Source organism: Miniopterus natalensis, chromosome 1 (genome assembly GCF_054644295.1).
Source record: "Miniopterus natalensis isolate mMinNat1 chromosome 1, mMinNat1.hap1, whole genome shotgun sequence".
Taxonomy (NCBI): Eukaryota; Metazoa; Chordata; class Mammalia; order Chiroptera; family Miniopteridae; genus Miniopterus; species Miniopterus natalensis.
In genome coordinates, this window is record NC_142081.1 from 117,719,278 (window position 1) to 117,731,431 (window position 12,154).

Below are 12,154 nucleotides of genomic sequence, written 5' to 3' on the forward strand. Positions count from 1 at the left end.
TTTCGCTGTACATTTATAACAATATTTCTCAATTACAAGAAGCAGGGAGGGGCATAGAACAGCAGATGAAACGGCTACGAATGGACCGAATCGCTCAAGCAAAACTCTAGCACCGATGCACTTTACTTATAAGTTATAGGCATAGAAATAATCTCTTTATGGGCACCTTTTTCTAGGCAAGTCAAGATGCAATTGAATAAGGCTTCACAAGAATGGCTGTGGATTATCAGAGAAGGGCAACACTCTATGGGAGGGCAGGAGAGGGAGCGTGTGGTGTGTCGCCAGCCAGAGTGTAAGAGGAGTGTCGTGGAGGAGACAGTGGCTAAAGGAGGAATTGGGGGTGAGGAAGAGTAGTTCTGGGGGAGGGAAGCCTGAGCAAAAACACAGACTTGGCTGAAGCGTGGGGCACTGGGGTGTGTTGGAGGTGACACTGAGTAAAAGATCAGAGCAGCTTCCTGGGCCCTCGGGTAATGTCCGGAGGAGCTGGGGCTCCCTTCCCTAGGCAGTTTGACACCCTGACAGATACTGTCGCTTTCAAGGGCATGATCAGAATGAGGCTTTTGCAAGTTGACTTTGAAGAAGATGGACAAAGGGTGGGTGTGATTGAGGAGGCTGTTATAATAGTCCAAGGGAAGACCTATTTGGGACTTTTTATTATACTCTGAAAAAAAGCATAAGTGATTAAGTAAATGAAAAAAATACGTCAAGAAACTGCTCTTTCTTTAGAAGCGCAGAGAGTGGTTGATTTATGCAGTCTGTCTTGCTCCAAAGTGTACAGTGTGTCTTTGGGAGACCTAGATCCAGAAACTCTCCCTCGCCAGGGCTCTTTACTATAGAATGCAAGCAAAGGCACTGAAACAGGCGAATGACTAAGCAGACCAAACTTATTTGAAATGACAAGGATCTTCTGAATAAAAATCACAGGCTTACAGATGCCAACTCACAACACTTCTTGTTCTGGGCTCCATCTCTGGCAGTGGGATAAAGGGTTAATCTCTAAGAATTACCAGATAAAAAGTGATGGGTGAAAAGGTCTAGTGAGAAGAACTGGAAAGTGATGATTTCAGAATGAAAGCAATGGAAAACAGCTTTGGCAGGTGGACAATGGGAGGATTCAAGGGTTAGAGAATCTGACTCAACATTGCAAGCGAGTCTTATAATTTATAATAGTACATCTCCTTCTGAAGTAAAACCTTGGGTAAATGCTGGGTAATTTATCTATGGATAAATGAATTTGGATAGATACTTTTAAAAAATCGTATCTCTAGAATTAAAGCTACTTTTAAGTATTATTCTAAAATCTTGTGCAAGAGCTCCAGAGATCCAAAGGAAGTTAGCACCAAGTTAGACAACGGTAAGTTGAAAGGATCAACAATTGGAATAATTACAAATCGTAGTTCCTTGGTTCTATTTAAGTTGTATATTAAGTAGAAAGCTGGGACCAGTTTCTAAGGATTGGTCTCATTTTATTGGAGCACCAAGAGAGGCAACTTAAGGACAGATGGCCTGTGCCTCGGAGGGACCCCCGGTGCCTACCTTGCCTGAAACGAGCTCGGAAGCCCCTGCCCTGTCTAGAAGGGCCAGACTGAAATCTCACAAAGAGGCTGTTTCCTGAAGAGGTGACGGGGTTTGTCAGCTGCTGTCTTCCACACGCCCGGGCAAGGCGGGTGGCTGTGGAGCTTAAACCATCATAGGTCTGCAAAGAAAGACAACAAGGAAATAAGGTTCAGAACTTCACACGTGTGTCTACACGGCCCACGTTCCATGGGCTGTCTGCACACTGGTGAGCTGGTGGAAAACAGTACATTTGCTGGATCGAGTGCTTTATTCTGCTGTGATGCCACCCATTTCCATGGGAAGGTCTGAGTCTTTGGCCATTTCTAGGGTCATGCTAGGGATCTCAGTAGGAGTGTCTCTATCAGATCTCCGGGTGTCTTTGTAAACGCCGTGGCTCTCGCAGCCCTCCTTCCTCCCCTGACTCCAGGGCGGCCACGTCATAGGCCACACCCGCAACATGGACTGAAAATGTTTGATGCAAGAATAAATATAGGAGCAAACTTATGAAAAATAATGATGAGTTGCCATTTCTTCTCAGAAACCCAACATCTGCTAGCACTTTTTGTTCTTCACACAGTCGTAGTCAAGAAGGAAGAGAAATGGCAGAGTTCATTTAGATGATATAGTGATGTGAGTTTAATTTAGAAAATGACCTCAAAAATTAAGAAAATATATTGGGCTCTGTGTCTGCTCAGTACCACGCTGGGACCAGGTGACCTCCCATGCTTACCCAATAGAACAGAGTTTTCATTACATGCACTCAAAACTGCTGTATTGGCTTGTGAAATTGAAGCTCGCTCATTTCCTTGGAACTCTGTGTGTCTCGTGTGAAATTTTTCATGCTCTTATGTGTAAACCAGTGGTAAATAAGTTCTTTTTCTTTGAATGATAACAATAATAGCAACTCTTCATTAAGTGATTACTGTGTGCCAGGGACTGGATTCAGCTCTTCACATACCCTATCCCATTTTCTCCTCCCAAAAATCCCTCCGTTTTTAAGAAGAGGACAACTGATGCACAAAGGGCCCAAGTAATATGGCCAAGTCACACGTTCCTGAGAGGGAGCAAGTCATGTGGAACCAGACAGATAGGTTCTAGAGCACAGAATTGAAACTCTCATTTTATTTTGTCAAATGCAAGATATCAATTAAGTAGAACAGGTGCATCAACCAGCCAACCACCAGAGTGGGATTAAAATATGAAATTAAAGTATGGTTGTTTCACTCAAAATTAATTGTCATTTATATATAATAAGAAAGTCTTGGAAAAAATTTAAAGTTCGGAAATTTAATATAAGGAAGGGACACACCAGTCACTTTAAATATCTAGTGATGATTATAACCAGTGTTTTCTTTAGCACAGGAGTATGATTGGGAGGCCACTCTCATTTGAATTTATACAAGTACAGGAATCAAACATTAATAGAGTTTGTAACTCTCTCACAGGGGGAGCTAAAGATTTTATAGCAATGAATTTTGAATAAATGTGGTTCTAAAGCAGCAATTATTTTCTTTCTTTTTTCTTTTTTAAAATTAATGTTCAAATTTTAAATCTATATATCCAATAAAACATTAAAACTGATTGTTATTCAATACTTAAAGACGAATTAAACACTAAATTGCATTTTCTTAACCAACTCAAAATATACTTTCCAATCTAGTATGACTGCTATTTTTGAACATTTGGGACACCTTAAATAGTAGTCAAAATAACATATAAACCATTAGTACAGAACCTCTTATGATACTTACACTTCACCCTACTTTCAAATATTACCACCATTCACTTAATTAAAGACTGTTATTTTTATACTTGGTTTTTACTTTCCTAAGGTTATAACTATAACAACCTAGGATTTCAGTAATATTAATACTTGTTTTAGAGACTACCTTCTAGAACGTCTGGGGTTACAGGGTGTGGGCAATTGATTCTTGGTCAAGACTACCTGCTGCTTCTCTTAAGGTGATTTGTCTGTTTGTTTAGAACAACATTTCTTAAACTCTAGTGGAACACTGGGATTCTATGAGGTTTATAGACACCCTCACGAAGCAACAACAACAACACACTCATTCAGAAGATTTTTACAAGTCCATGAACTTACAAAAAGCAAGACCTTTCTAGTCTCCTTTATTTCTCCCTAAATTCAGAGCTCTTGTGAGTGAATGGATATTGTTCTTTCCCTTTCTAAATTCTCTCTTTTTCTCTGAATGGTTGCAATCTCTTAAGGAAAGAAAAAAAAGTAAAGAGTAAGGTAGAGAGTTAAGGCTGGATACTCCAGAAAGTCACATGAATGAGCCAGTGCCTGGGGGATCCTTTGAGAGGGGCTCATCTTCCAGGGGGTCTCTATGTTTTCCAGCCTCCCCCACCCCACCCCCAAGACCCTGGAATTACAGGACCTTTGCTGAAATTTGTAAGGCTGAAGCATTGCTTCACAAGGAATGGATCCAAGGCAGATTTCCAAATGTCCCCAAATCAAAAGTATATATCAACAGCACCTTAAATATGATTGACAATTGAACAAGTACTATCACAAACATTCTAACTTAGTCCTCAACACCATGTGATTTTTAAAAAATAAATGAAGTGAGACGTAACAAGTGTACTAGCTATTAAAGTATTGTTTCACCCAGTGGAAGCTAGTGACAATGGGAACTAGTGATCCAAGGGTCAGGAACTTAATTCTTTCTCCAATTTCTACATTATATGCTGTTACTTCTCTTTAAAGTGCTTTTTAGAGTTATTGTTATATATACCTAATTGTTGTTGTATAGAAGTGTAATACCTCAGGTTATCGAGACAGTTGATTTTTTTTAATAGTTTGAAATAGCAATTCTTTTATTTGAGAGTGTTGTTAACACTTGTAATATCAAAGCAATTTAAAATTTAAAATTATAAGAAAAAAATGCAAGGAAGAAAATAGGGAAACTTGTACTTATCTATTTGAAATTCTAAAGTCATGAAAATTATCAATATCCATTTTCCCTTGCTTCCATTTAGTGCCCAAGATGGAGCTAGCAAATTACATTACTATTGGCTACGCGTATAACATAGTCATATAATTTATAGATGTATAATTCTTATTGATATCTACTGCTGAGAGTTTTCCAGGCCTGGGAATTGATTTTCTGATCTGATGTTAGTAAAATAAAATTTTGAAGTTGAATCCACAAAAGAAAAAGTGGCCACCATCTTTGGGAATTACAACTATAGGGGCTCTAAAAACAGACTGATCTGGTTAAGTGGTAATCTAATTTCTACAGAAAAGTTGGTCTCTTTAGAAAGTATCCAGAGTTCTGCAAAACTTCCAGATACCAGCATACATGCTCACAATAACAAACCTTAATTTTACCATACAAAAATAGGAGACTTTTTAAAAGAAAAGAACCTGCCATGTAACAGATGATAAATATTTGGTGTTCAAATAAGTAAATGAATAATATATGTAAGGACAGAGGATAAAGTTGAGAAAAACTCAGAGTTAAGGAAAAACTGTTCTCTCTCTGAGGGGTTAGAGTGTGTCAATGCCTAGCAGACACGGCTGGGGGTGAAAGAGCCTATTCACAGTGTGTAAGAGGTCAGCTGGGGCCGCTTTCTGGGCAGGCCTTCTACATTCTGGTCCCAAAGGGCAACGGAGGAGTGTCCAGTCACAAGGCGCAGGCCAGGCCACACGAGGAGCTCCCAGGTGCCTTCTCACTGACCATACCAGCCTTTCACCAACTGGGAGAGGACCTGGAAAGTGAAAGGTGGGCAGAGGACATCAGGCCAATCCCCAAGGCCCAGAGGATTCAGGACACATGACATTCACAGTGCCATCAGAAACCCTCCATGCCCACACCAGGGATTTTCAACCGGTGTGCGGCAAGAATTTCTAAAACTTGCACTACCTGACTATTTAGTCAGGGGCACTGACCTCTTCTCCCTTAGACTGTCAAATAAAATATGACAACAGACAACACAATTATAGTCATCTGGTGTGAATGAATCAAAATTATACCTTTTGATTTTTTGTCACATCAGCAAAAGATATATTTTTTGGTGTGCTGCAGAATTTTAGTAGCTTATATATGCCATGAGATGGAAACGGACGAAAATCGCTGCCCTAATTTCTAGCCAGACGTTAAAACTAAGCCAATCATTTATGAATTTTTATACTGATGCTTTAAAATCTTAAGGAGATTTGGATAAATGTCAGCCCTTTTTCAAAGTTCACACATGTCATCTCCAGCATAGACTAGCATCCTTTTCTGATATTTAGAGGCCTATGGTCAGAGTCCAAAGACTGGTAATTTGGGGGGGGAAAAGGAGCTAAGCAAAAGGAACCCTTTACCTTGCCCTACACTTAATGATGATAAAAATATGCATTATTTTACAGTACAAATTATTTAGAAGCTGGTGACGGAATTTCTTTTAGAGAGAAAAAGTCTGCATGTAGCAAAACACGTTCACAGGTTCTCGAAGAATGACTGTGAGAGATGGGTTGTTTGTTTTTTATGTGTTTGTAGACAAGTTTCTCTCCTCTCTATCATCCAGCTTCCTAATCTGTAAAATGCAATGGATATGAGCACATAGCTCTTGTTCATCAGAATTAAATGAGTTAAAATATATAAAGTATTTAGGAGAGTTCCTAGCACATTTTAAGTACTTAATGGATACTAGCCTCTACTATTAAAGTGAGACAGAGGGATAGCTAAATGGCTATTTAAGAAATGAAAAAAAGCCTTAGAGGGAGGGAACTGGAGATCTACAGAGGCAAAATCAGAAAGCCCCAAGGGTGGAGGTTTGTCCAGCCATGTGGATGAAGCAGGAGCCTGAGTAAGAGACATAATTCATAGAAATTACTCAATTGGGATTGTGGGGGCAACAACTTCCAACCAGGCTCCAGTGATTCATGCCCTTGTGTAATCCCCTCCCCTGGCATGTGGAATGGACCTAGTGACTTGTCTCTAATAAGTAGATTACAAGCGAAAGTAATAGGATGTCCCTTCCAGGATCAGGCCATGAAAGATGGACACGTCCATCTTTCTAGCACTCTCCCTCTTGTTGGCACTCTCTCTTCCACTCTATGCCTCTTGCTCAGATGAAGCAAGCTCTGTGTTATGACACTAGACAGGCCTGCATGGCGAGGGGCTGAGGGAGGCCTCCAGCCAACAGTCTGCAAGGAACCATGGGTGAGCAGGGAGAGGCTCAGGTAAGCCACCCCTGGGTTCATTACACAGAAACTATAAAGGCTGCTGTTTTAGGCCATTAAGTTTTGAGATGATTTGCTATGTAGCAACAGATAACTAATACAGAGGAAGTGAAATGAGGTATTGAAGAAAGAATGAACAATGAAGTTTTAAGGACAAGAAAGTCTAATATCACATTTTAATTCAACTACTATGCTGCTTTCTGCAGTAATCAGCTGCCAGTACCTAAAATATTTCATCAAAGTCCACTACACAAAAGAGTCTCAGGTCTGTGGCATTTTGGAGAAATAAATTGAAGGGGTCTAAGTTCCAACTTTCTCTTAATACAGGTTAGAGAGAAAGGAAACAGCCATAAGAAGCAAGAGACAGATGGCTTGAAGTTTTAACAGTGGCAATAAATGGACATCTAGGTGACCACCTCCCCTCTCTTCTCCCCATAAGAATTCCTGAAATTATTATGGGGAATGATAGGTCCCTACTGGTCTAAGGTGTTCTTGTAAAACTGAGTGGGCTGAGTTTGTAATAACTGTCTGTGCAAAGGGAAGAAATGGAGACAGTGTGACACCTTCCCTTTCCTTCCAATAGTTGGCTCTCATAGGATCAGAGTGAGGAGTCACTGGGTAATAAGTGGTGCCTGTCATGTGAGAAGTTCTCTCCGAATGCCAGTTACCTTATGGGGAATCCCATGGTTTTCTCTCTTTGTTTCTTTGTTTCTTCCTTAGTTCTTTGGGAAGTCAGGTATTGCAAGTTTTAAAAATTCTTGGGGCACGCCGGTTAAAAATCGCTGGCTTAGGCATGGGGGGTTCCTGATGGCACCATAAATGTCATGTGTTCTGAATCCTCTGGGCCTTGGGGGTTGGCCTGATGTCCTCTGCCCACCTTCCACTTTCCATGTCCTTTCAAGTATCTGTGTTTATATGTATATAAGTGTGCATGTGCGTGTTTGTATGTGTATGTCTGTGTAGGAAATAAACCTAACTTTTAATAGTTTGTCTCTGTACTGTAATATTACGGATGGCATTACTGTCTTCTTCTTTTCTGTATTTTAAAAATGCAATATGAGGAGCATGTAAACTTTTTAAATAACATATATTTAAAATGTTTAAGTGTTTAGCCAATCAAACATGTAAACGCTCACATACAGGCATGACAATAGGCTGTGCTATTCATATAACAGTGCTGCAGTATCTGAGCCAGATGGGTATTAATGCCACTTAATCTGCCTTTTGCTGCCTGTCAGGAATGTATCAAGTCAAACAGATATGCTTCTGTTTTAAGATTGCCAAGATATTTGTTAGTTGTATCTATACCTGTAATAGACACTTTTCTAAGCTCCAGGCTCATATATCCAATGGCATCCCAGGCCTCATTGCTTATATGGCCCCATAAGCCTTGAAAGTGTATATCTCAAACTGAAGTCATCTCCCTCCACCCCTAATTCCTCCTTTACCTTCATTTTTTGCCTTAGTAAATGCCAGAAGCATGTACCCAATTGCTAAACCATTCTAGATCCCCTCTTCATTCCCCCAATACAATAGATCCTGTGTTCTGTCCATAAATGTTTCTCTGGTGGATCTCTTGGTGAGGGGCCTCCTCTCGGTATCTTGGTGTGGGACCTCCACTTGGTGTCTTGGTGTGGGACCTCCTCTCGGTATCTTGGTGTGGGACCTCCACTTGGTGTCTTGGTGTGGGACCTCCTCTCGGTGTGTTGGTGTGGGGCCTCCTCTCGGTGTGTTGGTGTAGGACCTCCTCTCGGTGTGTTGGTGTGGGACCTCCTCTTGGTGTCTTGGTGCAGGACTTCATCACATCTTGCCTCAGTCACAGCAGCCTAAAATTCTCCCTGCCTAAATTTGTGCCCCCTTCAATTCAGTCTCCAAATAACAGCCACTGTGTAGTGTGATCTTTTGAAAAATGTAAAATGTGATACAAAAGGAAAGCAGAGCATCCCAATACTAAAAAAAAATTTGCACTACATAAAGACAAGCAATCACTGGTGCTCTGCTTGAGAACTAAAGAGCAAGTGACCGATAGGGATGCTCAGTCCCAGTGCACAGCACTTCAGCCCCAGCCCCTCCTCTGTGATCAAAGCCCAGCTGATGGAGAGACTCGTGATCACCTCACTGAAACAGTCATTACTTACCGCCCAAGCACATGACTGAGGGAGGAAAATGAACATTAGCTTCCTCGGTTATGTTTGTATTTTCACTTCTAGAAACTGGAATATATTCTTCCCTCAGATTGTTGGAGAGTAGATGGGGGAAAATATTTCTACTGAATCTCCTATCTTCTTGTTTTACTAACTTTCATCTTGCTCCTGGAGAAAATAAACCAACTAAATGTGTGGGTTAAAATTATTACAAACTGAAGTAAGAAGAAACTATTTTAATTCAAAAGCAAAATACACAGAGTATTTTACAATCCCCAAGGCATGGCAATGCTTCAGCGCTGAGCTTTTCACGTGCATGAATATGCTTCTATTTTCACCTTCTGCACTGTTACTTTTTTTCTTCTTAACCCATTTGTGGATCTTCTGGAAGGTATCACTTAGGAAGTGATAAAATTCACTGAGATGACATTGAAGAATGTGGGGGGGGAGGGAATCAGAATATGTATTTTAAGATTTAAAAAATACTTTAAAGTAAAACAAATCTATTTAAAAATGAATGATGGTAGTTAACAATAAACTGAGGATTATGAACCCAGTTCTGTAGTTCTGTGTGCCTAAGTTTCACAATTTTAAAAAGATAGGTGAAGGCCTTTAACATAGTTTTAGTAGTAATAGAAGCAATAGTAGCAGTAACAGAAATACTAGGAGTAGTAGCTAACACTTATCTGTACCAGACACTGTGATAAATGCTTTAAATATGTTTTTAAAAATTCAACCCTTCTTACAATTCTATTTGTCAGTAAAATTGAGGCTCAGAAAACATATAATTGACCTCCTTACAGTCACACACTGAGTAGTGTAGAGCCCGTATCCATCTGATCCCATGTAGCTGACATCTGATCAATTATCATTAAACCAACTGAAAAGACAAAATTAAGTTTCATTCATTGAGAATAGAATATTGAGAGGCCATGAGTCTATGAAGCTAAGTGAGATGTCGGGTGGTCTCCTAGAAAGACATATGGGAGCTCTGGAGGTAGGATGGAAGTCTCCTCTCACTTATCCAGGCTACAGTAAAGCATCCTTAGTGACATTTTAGAAATTCTTATTCGGGGCCCCCATAGATTTCAGAGTAGCTGGCACCTGTCATGCATTCCATCCCACTGAACATGCGTGGGATTCCCGGCATGGCTAATTTAGCAGACTGTAACAAAGGGCACACTGCCCGGGACTGATAAATAAACCTAAATTTATATCCCTGATTCCTAAACTCAGCTCTGTTCTTGAATTCAGATATAAAACCCATGCCTGTCCTTTTCAAATCACAACCAGTCTTGCCCCTGGTGTAATTTGGCTTTCAACCTGGCCTTTACTCTTTACTTCATTTTTAACTCTTCTTTGCAACACATGCCTGCTGCCGTGGGTCGCCCCAAAGCTTAGGGTAAAACACATGGTGAAGCATAAGATATTTAGGGTACAGAAGAGATCATTTCCAGGAGGGTGCAAAGTCAATTTTGAGGATGAGAGTCCATGAAATATTTTCACACACTACATACGGTAGTATAGATGCTGGCGGAATTCCCACTTCGGAATGAGAACTGCTCTAAGACAGAGGAAATATCAAGCGATAGGGAGGGGAATCCCTCAGGAAACCATCCAAGCTGTTAAAATAATAAATGTGAGGCCAGAAAGGAAAATATTACTCATTCTAGCAGCTTTTCTTTGGGGTGGGGAGTAGGAAGCATAGGTCTCCTCAGTCAGTGGTACATTCCAGCTACACTCCCCTGAAATTAATACCAAGTGAAATTCATAGTCACACGTCTCATGGACATTGTCACTCTTATTCCTTTGTTCAACATGATCACACTCGGTCTTCAAATTTTACAGGCGACAGCCAAGTCTAATAATTTGCAACTGTCCCAAGCAGTGACTCCAATGTTAATATAAGAAGAAATCCAAGAAGCTCATTTTATTCACAAAGAAATAAACACTTAAGGAGACTCTGAGCTGACATGTAAATGAAACAAAATGAGGCCTGAGTCCACAGATTGAGAACTGTGGCTTCCCTTCGATTATTCCTTGCTTTGGGGATATAAAGTGTTGGCTCAGCTCTTAGTGACTAATTTGGCACTGGAATGCCAAATGGCTAGCAGGCTGTCAAAAGTAAGTCACGAATTAAACATTTTAAAGAGATCAGCAGAGATTATCCTCAAGTATTAAATGGAAACCAAATTTTCGGTGGTGAGGAGTGAAGGAGAGGGAAGAAGTGAGAGGGGGGAGGAGCCTGATTTCTGTCCTGGATTTATTTGTGAAACAATAAATATTTAAGGAAGAATTGTTTCCATTGTCTCTTTGAAGCCCTGAGTTCTATTATTCCTGGGTCTGTTTGCTCTGTTTTGGAAATGATCAGTGTTTTAAAAGGAAACACATCATGGGTAGTGTCTTTAAAAAATAAAACAAAATGTGGAAACTGCAGTCTGTGTTGGCCTGTCCCACCTGCGCCTTATTGTCAAACAATGTCCGTAACAACAGACGCTGCAGCTTTGGGATGGGGGTGGGGACATCTGGTTTTCTTCAGTTCTAACCAGACGCTTTGCTTTCTTTCTTCTAGATCAGTACAAAAAGCTTCAGAAAAGAAGCCGGCTACTCATCATGTGCCCTTTCTTTGTACAGGGAACTAGGCTTGGTGAGCCCTAGTGTATGTTTTCTTCAAATGAGAGCCTGGCTGGGGACTCTGGTCTGCTGGCTTTTATCTGTTTCTTACTGATTCTCACAGGGCAGACATTCCATTGTGCTGAGCAAAGGGGATGCTGAAATCAGAGGTCAGAGTCTCCCGGGGCCACTGGCGCAGCTGAACTGACTTCTCCCAGCTCTCACACTGAACTGCAAGCTGCATTTCCCAGAGATCAATAAGAGCTTGCAGGGCTACATGAATTTGAGGCTCAGAAGAGAGACTCTAATTAAGCAATTAAACTGTCAGTTGGAGGTCACTTTAAAACTCAGCCTTCCTGAAAGGAAACATAATGGAACCGTTTGCGTGTTGACCATAGAGTCCGGCCTAGCCAGTGCCTCCCACTGCTGCTTCAACAAGAACTACTCACAGCGTGAGTCATTCAGGGGTGCCCGAGGTTAATTAAACTGACCCCTGTAAAGGGATGGAACAAACACATTACCAAATTAGCTGAAACTTGAGTGCAAGTTGAGCTTTGTCATTAGCACCTCATCGCCATTTCAATAGAAGTCAGAACATTCAGTTTCTCTCTCTTTTCATTAGAGCAGCGTGTAATTCTAGAAAACGCACTAC

General features: G+C 40.7%; 1 protein-coding gene across 1 annotated transcript in view; it reads right to left on the reverse strand.

Annotated features, from left to right (window-relative positions):
• The window catches only part of CUBN (cubilin), a 256,784-nt gene that overhangs the window by 114,553 nt on the left and 130,077 nt on the right, over positions 1-12,154 (reverse strand). The window contains exon 32 of the mRNA XM_016213239.2: positions 1,537-1,696. Coding sequence (XP_016068725.2) covers positions 1,537-1,696 — 160 coding nt within the window. The remainder of the gene's footprint in view (positions 1-1,536; positions 1,697-12,154) is intronic.